The sequence below is a fragment of the Myotis nattereri genome (genome assembly GCF_964212035.1).
Source record: "Myotis nattereri genome assembly, chromosome: 11".
Classification (NCBI taxonomy): Eukaryota; Metazoa; Chordata; class Mammalia; order Chiroptera; family Vespertilionidae; genus Myotis; species Myotis nattereri.
In genome coordinates, this window is record NC_138086.1 from 71,946,829 (window position 1) to 71,960,840 (window position 14,012).

Here is a 14,012-nt window from a genome sequence, read left to right on the forward strand (position 1 = left end):
ACAACCTATGAATCTATGACTTGGCTGTTAAAAAGTACACAATTTATATGAACATGAAGAAAACACTACATTTCTATTAAAAAACCCTGTATGTTCTGATTAAAATGTTTGATATAAATTGTGGGAAACTTGCTTTGTCTAACAGCTCACTCAGTTGGCAGGCTGAGTCCGAGGCAGGGTGGGAGAGCAGTAGAAGCCTTCTAGAAGGAGTGGCCAGTCTTTAGCTGTAATGAGTGCAGCTGAAGGTCAGGTGTAGGTTCAAGTGATGCCCCCGCAGAGAAGCTAAGTGCTGAGCAGGTGGTTAGAAACGTTCTGCTTCGGCTGCTTTATGTTGGAGGGAGAGGGGGGAAGCTCCTCCTTCCATCCTATCGCAGGAGCTGGAAGAAACAGGGCTGAGGGCAGGCAGCTTGGTGCTAACGGCCTTAAAGCTTATAGTGGAAAAAGCCTGTGAGGACTCTTTGACCAAAGTTTTTAGATTCTTCACTTGTCTGAAGCACCAGAATCAGGGCCGGGAAAGAATTTTTGGTTAGAAGCATAAAGTGAATGAAAAAAAAAAGTTCTATTCAAGCTTGGTTTTGGCGAGGCAGGAGCATGGGGTGTGAGGGAGGAAGAGTGGGTGTGCATGTGCCCGGGTTTGCATGCAGGAGGGTTTAATTAAACTAATTTGTTTAATGGCTAAGGATTACTGCGAAGCCTACACATTATAGTTGCATTTATATAAATTTTGCATACATCTTAAGTGCATATAAACACATGCCTTTATACACATAAAATGTTTTCAAATGTGTCCTTTAATGTTGTAGGCTTAGCCACTTAATGCAATTGCTTGTTCCTAGACAACGCCTACTTGGATGAGAAGGAAAGGCTTCCCTTCAGGGTGGCTGGGTGAGCTCTGCCTGGAAGTATAGCTGCTGCCCCTCTGTGAGGCCTCGGCCTCCATGTGGGAGTGGCTCACCCCAATGCAGGGCTGCCTGACTTGGAAAGTATCAAGTCTTGTAAACAAACACACATGGCAGGGAAAAGCGAGAGTGACCAAGGACAAAGGGGAGAGGCTAGATCTGAGGGAAAAAGAAAGAGGGAGCCCAAGAGAATGAAGAGTTGTGTGAGAACAACTCCCTGCTTTGGGGGAGTTGTTAGTGGGGAGGAGTTTGCAGCGAGAGGAGAGGATTTTCAGCAGCTGCTATAGAGCATGGCAGTTACTGAGAGTGGGAGAGATGGGGGGAAAGATTTTTGTCTGTGCACGTATTCTAGTCCTTTCTGACATTTTCCCTCTAAATATTAAGGCAAATATTTGACTTGTTCTCAAATACATTTTTAGAGGGGATGAAACCATATGGTGATCTGGTTTCATGTCATGTTTGAAAAAATTGTAATTTGGTGATGGTCCAAGGACTGCCTGGACCAGGTAGTCCAGGGGAGTCAGGCACAGACAGCTTTAACCAAAAGGTCATTGTGCAGCCGTGGGCAAACTATGGCCCGCGGGCCGGATCCGACCCGTTCGGCTGTTCTATCCGGCCCGCGGAGCCGAAAGAGCGGAGGGTTCTCTTGCTCTCCCCTCCGCTCCTTCACCAGCAGCAGTGTTAACATGGCAGCGTCGGGAAACACGGCTGCAGCTCCTTCTTCTGAGTCCAGTTTAAGAACCCATTGTGGCCCTCGAGTCAAAAAGTTTGCCCACCCCTGGTCATTGTGCCTCTCCCGATCAACTTGCCCTTCTTCTGTGCCCCAGGAGGCTGACCTACATCCTATATAATAAAAGCCTAATAAGCTAAGCGTCCGGTAGGCCATTCAACTAATCAAAAAATATGCTAATGATATGCTAAAGGCCACTCAACCACTCGCTATGACATACACTGACCACCAGGGGGCAGACGCTCTGACCAGTAGGTTAGCTTGCTGCTGGGGTCCAGCAGATTGGGACTGAGCAACATGGGCTGGACATGCCCTGGGGCTCTTCTGTGGTCCCTCCCCAGCTGACCAACCTTCCCTGTCTCTCCCCAGCCTGATCCTGCACTGGTGGAGTCCCTTGGCCTGGCCTGCGCCCTCTCACAATCCAGGACCCCTTGTGGGATGTCAGAGAGTCGGTTTTGCCCAATCCCACTGATGCACGAATTCCTGCACTGAGCCTCTAGTGGGAATATATAGTGGGGCCTTGACTTACGAGTGTCCCGACTAACGAGTTTTTTGAGATACCAGCTGTCTCTCGGCTGATCGGCCGATATTTTGCATTGAGTTGATAGAGTAATTTGAGTTAACGAGCTCCTTAACAAGCTCGGTCTCGGAATGAATTAAACTCGTAAGTCAAGGCCCCACTGTAAACCTGGTTCCTTGGTTCAGCAAATAGGAAGCACTCCCGAGAAATTGGACAGGGAAGGAGAGTGACATCAGGGTGTTTATACCCCCAGATCCTCTGCAGGGCTGTCCCCGCGGGCTGCATCCCTTGACCAGAGATCACGGTTCCTCTTAGGTGGCCCTCCTACACAGAATGCAGTTGTCCCTGTCTAAGGGTGGTGATGACCCCCTGTCGAGTGCTGGCTCTGGGGTGCTGCACTGTCCTCTATGACTTTCCTCCACCCTGTCCACATCTTTGAAAACAGTCCCCTTAATAAACTGTCCCAGCTCACGTCCTCACCTCAATGGTACAGTCAACCAGGGACCTAGATTTCTTCTATCTTGTTTCACCAGTATTCTCATCATCTACGTGGTTACAGCTGGCTCACCATATTCTCGCCCAATTGAAGGGGAAAAAAACAAATGGAGGGTAGATTAGGTTCCTTTTACAGCTGTAACCAATTGTGACAAATACAGTGGCTTAAAACAACACAACTTCATCTTACTGTTCTGTAGGTTAGAAGTCTAGTACAGGTCTCCCTGGCTAAAATCAAGGTATCAAGGCATTGCGTGGCTATGTTCCTTTCCGGAAACAGTGGAAGAGAATCCGTTTTCTTCTTTTTTCCGTCTTCTTGGGGCCCCTTCCATCCTTCCATCTTCAAAGCCGGCAGATTGTCAGCAGAAATGCTTGCAGACAAATTATGAAAAGTAGTCTTTGAATACTGTTCAAGTGCCATTTGGGGAAAAGAAAATCCTTTGGCTGAGAGAATAAATATGTAGGAAAGGGGGTGCAAAAACAAGTTACATTTTGAGTTACATGCACTTTATTCAGAATAGAGTAATGGTTTTACAGATAAAGCAAATCCAAATAAAATACAGAAACACTAATATATACCACCCATATTCATTCCATTCTAGTATTCGAGATATAATTGATTTTAATTTAATTTGTTTAAATTTATTTTTATTTTATTGTAGCATGGTAAGAGCATTTAATATGAGATCCACGCTTTCAATACATTCCTAAATGGACAAACATTATTGTTTACTACACATATAATATACAGCAGATCTCTGGAAACTTATTCATCTTGCTTAACTGAAACTTTATGCCCGTTGGTTAGTAATTCCCCATTCTCTACCACCCCTTGCCTGGACACTTGAATAGTTAGTATTAGTATTAGTAAATAGAATCTTATTTTGATTTGTACTTGTCATATGTAACTAATTATTTTTAAGTTAGGAAAGGCAAGAGGAAAGGTTTCTGAAACCAGAGACAACCTCTTTACTTCTCCCTCCTGTGCTACATGAAGAGGCGTTTCCTGGGCTGGTGTCACTCCCCAGCACTGAGCAGAGCTGCCAAGGGGGAGGGCTCCAGCGGGAGGAAGGCGAAGAGGCTGCTCATTTGTGCTTCCCAGGTTCAGCACAGCTCCTCAGGTTGCTCCTCAGGAACCAGAAACAAAGGCACTGGCTTTTGCACTTCAGCTCTGCCTAACGCTAGCAGCTTAAATATTTATTTTCTTGCTCAACAATTTCATTTTTAATGGCAATGACTTGATCCTCCAACTGTTTCAGTTGATCAGCTTTTTTTTGTCTACTAAGATTCAAATCTTGAATCTTCTTTTCTAAATCTAAAAAAGAAAATGAAATGAATTATATATTTCCATTTGATAAATTCCTCCTGGGTGCCCAAGTGATACCAAACCTGTGGGATTTATGTATCGCATAAAGATATATTTAGTTTGGTGTTTTGATTCATTAGATAAAACACTTATTTTCACCAGACTTTTCAAGGTTTTCATGTAAGTCAGAGTAGACAAACTGATACATTTGTCTAAAAGTATTTTCTACCTAAAGGCATTTATCAACGTGAATCTGTACCTAGTTCAAGTTGACTAAAAATGAAGAGACAGAAGATAAGCATTGATTGGATCTGGTGAAGTGCTATATTTCCAGAGATTCTTTCTTTCTTTCCTTTTCTTTCCTTTCCTTTTTTCTTTTCTTTCCTTTTCTTTTCTTCTTTTCCTTCCTTCCTTCCTTCCTTCCTTCCTTCCTTCCTCCCTCCTTCCCTCCCTTCCTTCCTTTCTTCCTTCCTTCCTTCCTTCCTTCCTTCCTTCCTTCCTTCCTTCCTTCCTTCCTTTCTTCCTTCCAATATATTTTTATTGATTTCAGAGAGGAAGGGAGAGAGAAACATCAATGATGAGAGAGAATCATTGATCGGCTGCCTCCTGCATGCCCCCCACTGGGGATCGAGCTGAATCCCGGGCATGTGCCCCGACTGGGAATTGAACTGTGACCTCCTGGTTCATAGGTTGATGCTCAACCACTGAGCCACACCGACTGGGCTGTTCTTTCTATATTAACTATTCTTTTTAACATGTATCTTTCACTTTAGGGTTTCCCAGTCTTTCAGTAAAAAGAACTGACATTTTCACCTCATATTCTCCTTCTAACATTGAAGTCCTTGAAGAGTAAAAGCAACATGATGCCTTTCTTGGCTTCACTCCCATCTGTCCGTCCATCCATCCATCCATCCATCCATCCACTCTTCAACAAATATCTGGGAATTATATTAAACCGTAAGAAGGAGTCCATAGAATAGTGGGTGGAAGAGGTATAAGGAGCTATGGTTGACAATGAGGTGGCCTTTAGAAAAGACACTGGCTTTGGGTTGAAGTGGAACTTCTCAAAGAAGGAAGGTAAATGTTCTACTTCACTTGGTCAGATCACACCTGGCCATTCAGTTGGTTTGGGGGAACTTTCAAACTAGCCTGTAGCCTACATCCTAGGGAACTGGATTATGAAAAAAATCTGAAACTGTCCTGTGAACAAAAATGGAGTTCACTGGCAATTTTCATATAAAGGAAAGAAGACATGTGCCATAGCTGTTTTTAAGTATCTGAGGGCCAGAAAAGCAGAGTAAGTATGCGGGCTTTTGTTTGTTTGTTTGTTTTCTTTTTCTTTGGTCAGCCTGAGGAAATAGAATGCAACCAGCAGGTGAAAGCTCCCTAAAGATTTTGTCTGGATATAAAGAACTTTCTAGTAGTCACAGCTGCTCAAAGACTAAAGAGCTACTATGTAAGGCGGTCAACATTCTGTCACTGGAAACTTTCAAATACAGGTCATTTGGGATTGAAAAGGGGATTCGGCTTTGAAAGTGTATTATTAAAAACAAGACAAGCCCCCCATGTTTCTACTACATACGTTAACAAGACTGTGCTGGCTCCTTTCTATTTGCCCACCAGACCCAGTCTCCACCCTGCTCTGTGTCCTGGAAAGCTGGCCCCATGGATGACATCACCTGGCTCGCTGACGTCTGGCTGTCAGTCACACTTGGCCACTGTGGGATCTGAGAGGTGGTGGGAGGGAGGGTGGGGAGAGCGAGCACACTCCTCCCTGGTGAGCAGCAGGTTCTGTCAGTTCTCACAGCTCAGCTCCAGCTCCCAAGGGTGGCCTCTTCCCGTCTGTTCCAGCGCCCACAGGCCTACCTCACAGCATTCATGTCCTGCTCCCCTGCTCCTTCAGGCTCAGGACGCTGATGGCTTCTCACTGCTGCCGTCACCCAGAACCCCCAGGCCCTTGCTCCCCCCCCCCCCCAAATTCTTGCACATTCTTTGTAGTTTCTCCCGTCAAGAAGTAAGAGTCTATTAATCCTTTCCCCCCAAACCAGGTCGGCTTTGCAAGTTATTTTGACCAATAGAAAGTGGAAGAAATGATGTTGCAGGACCTCAAGAGACTCACAGCTTCTGTACTTATTCTCATGGAATCTTCAAACAACCGTGCTGCAAAGCAACCTGGGATGAAAGACCCCATAGAGAGAAGTCCAGCCTCTTAGCCAAGGTTGGCCCCTGGCAGACCTGCCAGCTGACCCATCAGCCACATGCAGCTGCTTGGATAGATAACTGAGACAACTCTGTTTATAAATATGTGATCCAGAATCACATCCATGCTTCCTATTTCTTTCTGGGACCCTGACTGACAAAGTCCTATGGAGGGACCCTGGCTGCAGACTGGTGCCCATTTTCGACTCTCTCAACGTAAGAGAGTTACCTGCCAAGGTAAGTAAGGGCTGCTTTTTGGGATCCCACAGGCATCTCTTCCCTTGTGGCTCAGCGCCTTCTCCAGTGGCGGAGTCGGGAAGGTGGCCAAACCCATGACTGTCTTTCCTATCTTGTTGAGCTGTGAAAGCAGTCTTACCATGAAAATTGGCAAAGTGGAATGTGTTGTGTTAGACCTCTCTGAGGAGAAGTCCCCCAGCTTAAACTTCTCTCCCAACCAAATGCAAGAACCGTGTGAAGAAAAAAAAAAAAAAAAAGAACCATGTGAAGGCTTTAGTCTCCAGGGATAAGTGGAAACCATTTGGATCCTGACATCAAATATAAGACAGAAAATATGCTCTCCATGATTTTGCTCTTTTGGAAGGATCAAGGATAAGAGAAACTGATATTCATGGTATTGCCTGTGTGACAGAGTATGAAGTAAAAAACATTATGTCTGTCTTTTTAAATCTTTCCAAGTATCTCTTTTTTAAAATTATTAGGAAAATACTGAACATGGAAAAAAGTGTCCAGAAGCTCACTACTTTAAAAACAATTATATCAATGTAAAGAGTGCGGTTTCCTCCTCCTCCCCCCCCCCCCCCCCCTCCCGCCCTGGGCCACGTCCCAGAGATAACTAATGTTAACCGTTTGGTATGTGTTTCTCTTTGTTTGGCCCACACTAATGTTGCATTTTCTTTTTTTTTTCATGTCATAGTGATAATATGCATTTTTTAAGTGAGGATTTGGGGTTATTTTAGAACTTTGAGAGTTACTTATATTACAAATGAATATTGTTGTTTTAAAACTTTTGGAGATAATACATACAAACAAAAAAAGTAAAGCACTCATCATTTGATATTTCTTAGAGGTAGTCAAGGACATCATGATTGCCCAGAGAAATCATGAGTATTATTTGTGGAAAGCAAAAATCCTAATGAACTTTCTGATTGTTTGCCTTCTAGGTGTGTACACTTTGTGTGCATCAAGATCTCCATTTTGACCAAAATCCTTGTCCAGAATATGATTCCTTCTGGGTTGCTACCTACTGGCCTTGCTAGGTGACCTGGTGCCCTAGAGTCTAGATCACACCTTATTCCAAAAGAGTGATTTGCACAAGGGGAGAAAATGAGCAGCATAGGTTCAGACAGGGTTTTTCAATCTCAGTACCATTGATACTTTGGGCAGAAGAATTGTTTGTTGGGGTTTGGGGGTGGTATCCCGTGCATTATAGGATCTTTAGCAACATCCCTGGCCTCCATCCCCTAGATGCTAGTTGTATCCCCTTAATTGTGACAAGCAGAAATGTCTTTAGACATTTTTGTCTCCAGAGGAGGGGATATAATCACCCCAGTTGAGAACCACTGGGTTAAGAAAAGGATATTTCAAGGTGACCAAAGGTAAATCTCAGTTTGTTCTGATTAACACAGAGTGAATGCTAATTAATACCCTTTTGTGGCTGTTGTTCATCCTCACCCTAGAATATATATCCCCCATTGATTTTTAGAGACAATGGGAGAGAGGAAGGGAGGGAGAGGGAAGGAGGGAGAGGATTGAGAGAGAGAGAGAGAGAGAGAGAGAGAGAGGTAGAGAGGGAGAGGTAGAGAGAGAAAGAGAGAGAGAGAGAGAGAGAGAGAGAGAGAGAGAGAGAGATTGATTGGCTGTCTTGCACACTTGCCCCGACCTGACCGGGTCCAGGGATCAAACTAGCAACCCAGGTATGAGCCTTTGACTGGGAAACCTGTGACCCTTTGGTGCATGGGCCAACGCTGTAACCACTGGGCCACAGCAGCCAGGGAAGTACGCTTTTAAGTAAAACCCTGGCCTCTTCCCTTCTGTTCCAGCATTCACAGGCCTACTTCACAGCATTCATCCATCTGCTCCCCTGCTCCTTCAGGCACAGGACGCTGCTGGCTTCTCCCTGCTGCCGTCACCCAGAACCTCCAGGCCCTTGTTTGTTTCCCTTAATTCCTGTCTATTTATCCTTTGCCCCCAAACCAGGACTGGCTTTGCAAGTTCCCAAAGCACAAACCCAACTCCTACTTCTTTCTCCTCAGAGGACTCATATGTGGTTAAATTGTGTCCATGATACATTGAAATTGGTAAAAATTCTACCTCCTGATGGAGTATGTCAAATTGATGGCGTGGGGAAAAGAATAGATAGAACTACCATATGATCCAGCAATCTCACTTCTGGGTGTAGATTCAAAAGAAACAGAATCTGTATCTTAAAGAGGTATATGCATTCTCAGGCTCACTGAAGCATTATTCACAATAGACAAGGTATGGAAACAACCTGAGTGTCTGTCTGTGGATGGATGGACTAAGAAAATTATAAATATAAAAAGCACAATATGCTAATTAGACCAGACGTCCTTCCGGACGAAGCTGGGTCTGCAAGGGAAGCCCGGATCCCAGGTGACTGCTGGCGGCTGGAGGGAAACCTGGGTCCTGGGTGCCAGAGGGAAGCCGGTGCTGGCAGCCGGGGGAAGGAAGGCCTACTCTTGCATGAATCTTGTGCATTGGGCCTCTAGTATATATATACTAGTAATTCGCTACAACATAATGAACCTGGAGACATTATGGTAAGTGAAATAAGCCAGACCAGTGGTCGCCAACCGATGGTCTGTGGACCACTGGTGGTCCCTGAGGTCCGAAAGGTTGGCGACAGCTGAGCCAGACAGAAAAAGACAAATACTGTATGATCTTACTCATTCCATCCATGTGTAGAATTAAAAAGAGTTGCACTCATAGAAACAGAGTGGAATGGAATGATGGCTGCCAGGGGTTGGGAAAGGGTGAAATGGGGAGATATTTGTCAAAGGGTACAAATTTTCAGTTAGAAGATGAGTAAGTTCTGAGGATCTACTTATGTTGCTGATTATCTTATCTAATAAAGAGGGAATATGCAAATTGACCACCACTGTAATGGTCAAGATGGCTGCCCCCACAGCAGAAGCAGGGATTCTGTAACACAAGGTGGCTGCACCCACAGCAGAGGCTGAGTTCCTGTAATGAGCCTTAACAAGCAATCAACAGGGACCTGAGGCTGCGCCCCCTGCCTGGCAGGGCTTGATGGGGGACCTGAGGCTGCACTCCCTGCCTGGTAGGGCTTGATGGGGGACCTGAGGCTGCACCCCCCGCCTGGTGCCAGGCCAGGGGACCTGAGGCTGTGCCCCCCACCTGGCAGGGCTTGACAAGGGTGGGGCCGGCCGGATCTGGATCTCGCCCAGTAAGGGTGAGGCTGGCTGGGTCTAGGTCTGGGTCTTACGCGCGTGGGCGGGGACTTGACTCTGGGTCCTGGGGAGTGCCCCAGACTCTGACAGGAGGAAGATTTTCATATACATTTTACTAATTTTCTTTCATCTCTGACACTTCTATTACAGAGAAAGGGCAAATAGCACTTTAAAAATATTTCCTCTAATTAATCCCCTTTTAATGTGCACAGATTTTGTGCACCGGGCCACTAGTAGTTAATAACAGTGTATTGTGCACATGAGTAGACCTTAAGCATTCTCAAAGGCACCAAAAAGAAAAAGGTAACCAGGTGAGGAGATAGATCTGTTAATTAACTTAATTGTGGTAATAATTTCACCATGTACACATCGAACAAATCGGCACACTGTACAGTTTAAATATATACAAGTCTATTTGTCAATTATAGCTCAGTAAAGCGGGAGAAAAGAAGAGATACCTGCTATTCTTCTTATCTTGTCCTCTGTATCTCCGGCCAGTTTTGCTGCTGCATCTTTTAGCTGTTTCACTTTTCCTAAGGTTTTCTTCGTCAGTCCTGTTGCACTGGTCTTATGTTGAAGAAGAGCGTATTGATGTTTCAGCTCAACAAAGTCCTGTAACAGAGCAACACTCCCATCATCAGAAAATATTGATAAAGCATGTACACATACATGGCGTTTGCCTGATACTGCTCATAAAAGGAATAAGAGGAAACCATAACCCAGTCAATATACTTGAATTACTCTGATATTTCCAACATGGCTTTTCATTGCATTTTTTTTCAGGTTGAAAAAAATATCAGCTTTAGTTAATTAAGAATAAAACTTTGTTACAAAATATGAATCATTGCTCCATGTGAAGGCAAATGTTTATGAAGGACCAATTGTTTGTCCTGACCTACGTGAAGGTGAGAGACACACAGGACAGAATGACCCAGTCCTGCCCTTGCACACTCCTCAGTTATGTCAAACAGCTGCAGTGCCCCATGCAGGGCAGAGCCAGCAGGGAAGATCGACACAGCAAGGACACATCGTTTGCTTGGCAAAAAGGTGGGACAGAAATGAGGTGGGAAGGGAGGCAGGCAGGGAAGCAGAAGTGTTAGTATGAAGATCTCCCTCAGAACTAGAATGGAAATCTTTGGGGTCAGCCTATGTGGTTGACAATTTAGGATGTTAAATAGATGAATAAAGGCCGGACCCAGGAACGGAATATGGAAGGGGGATAGGGAGGGGGCAAGAAGCCTTTCTCAACCTCTGTTCCATAGAAAATGTTCTCAGCTCCCGTCAGTGGAAACTTTACCCAGAGCATTAGGGCTTGAAAGCAAGATAAAAGACCAATTGTAAAAACACCTTAACATTTTTCTTTTGTTCAAGCTACTATATTAATGCTACCAAGCGAAGATATCCTGCTAAGAAAACGAGTTGATAGGTTCTTTCAGCACCCTAAATTAGTGGGCCACTTTCCACAACTGTTTCATTAACTCACTCTGATTTTTGTAACTTCATCTATTCTCCGGCAGGTGACTTTCACTTCTTGTTTCCCTTATATGTTATGTGACTTAATTAGAGTAAAGGGCAAACACGTACAATATAGTGGCATAAACTGCGAGAGTTTGGAAGTTCAGGACAAATGTGACTAGATCATTAAGAATCCTGGGAGGAGCGGGTGAGGAGTAAACCCTCCAAGGGGATTTGGCCAGAGGACTTCTGCTTCTCCAAAGACAGCCCTCCACCACCGTCACGCCCATTGGGATCCCTATAAACCTACACCACTGAGCATGGACCAGCACTACAGGAAATGCTGATGAATGGCCCAAAAATCTGGGGATGAAGGATCAGCCTTCAGAGAAGCACCGTATGCTCTTGGTGGCAGGGGTGGGACTAATGACCTCCTGGAGGCCCCCAGCCTGGCGCTGGGCCGACTCAGCCTGAGCTCCCACGTGGATGGCTTGCTCTTGATTCCTTTGCAACTTGACCCGCAGTCGGGAAAGTCCATCCTCCAGGGCTGACTGCTGCTTTGCTAAGTCCAGTTCATTCTCAGTCTCCTGGGCTTTATTTTCCATCTGCTGTTGGTTTAAAGAACAGAAAAAAGGGAGTTTCTTTATGTAACAAGAAGCAAACAAACAAACAAAAAGAAATGATGTAATTACCCTTCAGAAAATAAGCCAGGTGCGAAGGGAAAGAAAAGCATTCCTTTGAATTTTCAGTTCAATTTACAAAAGAAAAACGTTATGATAAAATATTTCAGACCTATGAGAGTCTAAAAGAAAATATGAAACATATCCATGCACCCACCAGCCAGTGTGAGAATAAAGCACGGCCAGTGATGCCCTCGCTGGCTTGGCTCAGTGGATAGAGCGTCGGCCTGCGGACTGAAGGGTCCCGGGTTTGATTCCAGTCAAGGGCACATGCCTGGGTTGTAGGCTCGATCCCCAGTAGGGGGGCATGCAGGAGGCAGCCGATCAATGATTCTCTCTCATCATTGATGTTTCTCTCTCTCTCTCTCCCTCTCCCTTCCTCTCTGAAATCAGTAAAAATATATTTTAAAAAAAGCATGGCCAGCGCCGAAACCGGTTTGGCTCAGTGGATAGAGCATCGGCCTGCGGACTAAAAGGTCCCAGGTTCAATTCCGGTCAAGGGCATGTACCTGGGTTGCGGGCACATCCCCAGTAGGAGATGTGCAGGAGGCAGCTGATCGATGTTTCTCTCTCATCGATGTTTCTAACTTTCTATCTCTCTCCCTTCCTCTCTGTGAAAAATCAATAAAATATATTAAAAAAAAAAAAAGCATGGCCAGTGAGCCAAGGTCCCAGTGCACCGCTCTCCATCATATCACCTCCCCGCCTAAAGGCAACCACTAACCAGAATCTAATATTTATCATTCCTTGTTCTTCTTTTTTCTAAAAATGTATTTTATTGATTTTTTACAGAGAGGAAGGGAGAGAGATAGTTAGAAACATCGATCAGCTGCCTCCTGCACATCTCCCATTGGGGATGTGCCCGCAACCCAGGTACAGGCCCCTGACCGGAATCAAACCTGGGACTTTTCAGTCCGCAAGCCGACGCTCTATCCACTGAGCCAAACCGGTTTTGGCTCCTTGTTCTTTTTTTTTTTTTTTTTTTTTTTTTTTTTTAATTTTTTTATTGCTTAAAGTATTACAAAGGGTATTACATATGTGTCCATTTTATCCCCCCGCCCTAGACAGTCCCCCAGCCTCCCCTATCCCCCAGTGTCTTATGTCCATTGGTTATGCTTATACACATGCATACAAGTCCTTTAGTTGATCTCTTACCCCCCTACCTCCTGCCCCCCAACCCTCCCCGGCCTTCCCACTGCAGTTTGACAATCTGTTTGAGGCAGCTCTGCCTCTGAATCTATTATTGTTCAAAAGTTTATAATGGTCTCTATTATCCATGAATGAGTGAGATCATGTGGTATTTTTCCTTCATTGACTGGCTTATTTCACTTAGCATAATGCTCTCCAGTTCCATCCATGACGTTGCAAATGGTAAGAGTTCCTTCCTTTTTAGAGCAGCATAGTATTCCATCGTGTAGATGTACCATCCTTGTTCTTCTTGATGCCTTTAACTGTATGCCTATGCAGTATTTCTAACAATATGCAGTGTTCCATATTTTTAACTTTATGCAAATATATCATTATTTTATTCTATTTTTACTTTTCACTTGATGCATGTGGCTTCTAATTCCCTACCCCCTTACAAAAATTACTGAACATGTTATATTTGTTTCTTATTTCAATGACTATACTTGTCATATCAAGAAGTCCTATTTAAATATTTCTCAAATCTAACTGGTCATGTGTTATCTCTTGTCTCTTATTCTTTGGTTATACCTTTTTTTAAAATTTTGTTAAACATAGTAAACATTCCTATCCAATAATGGTAAGAGCCACAGTCTGTTGCATTTTGATCCTGTTGTTTGCTATCTTGTTTGAGGCAATATATTTTGGGGAAACATATCCACGGAATTCTTTGAGGTTTGGTTTTAAGGTGCATTTCTTTGCAAGGGGGCGGGAGGGGGGGGGCGGAGGGGGGATTTTTCTGTTTGTCTCTGTCAGGCATCTGAGGGAACTACCAATCCAGGACCACTTTTAATGACACTTTTAGCTTTGGTTGTTGGGGCCACCCAGGTAGTGTGAATCCTTGCCCCAAACTCCTAGAAGATCCAGCTTGTGGTTAGCAATTCTTAGTGAGGACTTTCCTCCTCTACCCAGAGCAAGAGGCAAGTGTCTGTATTGTGTTCTCTTTCTCATTGGAGTACTGGTCCACCAGATTTTTAGAGCTAGAAGTCCCTTCCTGTGCCTTTGAGCATATGTCAGAGTTTTCCTGGAGCAGGTATCTGCAACTTGTTTTTAATAAAGGGCCAGATAGTGAGTATTTTACACTTCCTAAT

The 14,012-nt window shown here is 44.5% G+C and overlaps 1 protein-coding gene across 1 annotated transcript in view; it reads right to left on the reverse strand.

Annotated features, from left to right (window-relative positions):
• Positions 1–2,959: 2,959 nt before the first annotated feature.
• The window catches only part of LAMB4 (laminin subunit beta 4), a gene marked incomplete at its 5' end in the record, with an annotated part of 91,112 nt that continues 80,059 nt past the window's right edge, over positions 2,960–14,012 (reverse strand). The window contains 3 exons of the mRNA XM_081102376.1: positions 2,960–3,959; positions 10,060–10,213; positions 11,488–11,661. Of these exons, the coding sequence (XP_080958502.1) occupies positions 3,826–3,959; positions 10,060–10,213; positions 11,488–11,661 (462 nt within the window). The 3' untranslated portion in view covers positions 2,960–3,825. The remainder of the gene's footprint in view (positions 3,960–10,059; positions 10,214–11,487; positions 11,662–14,012) is intronic.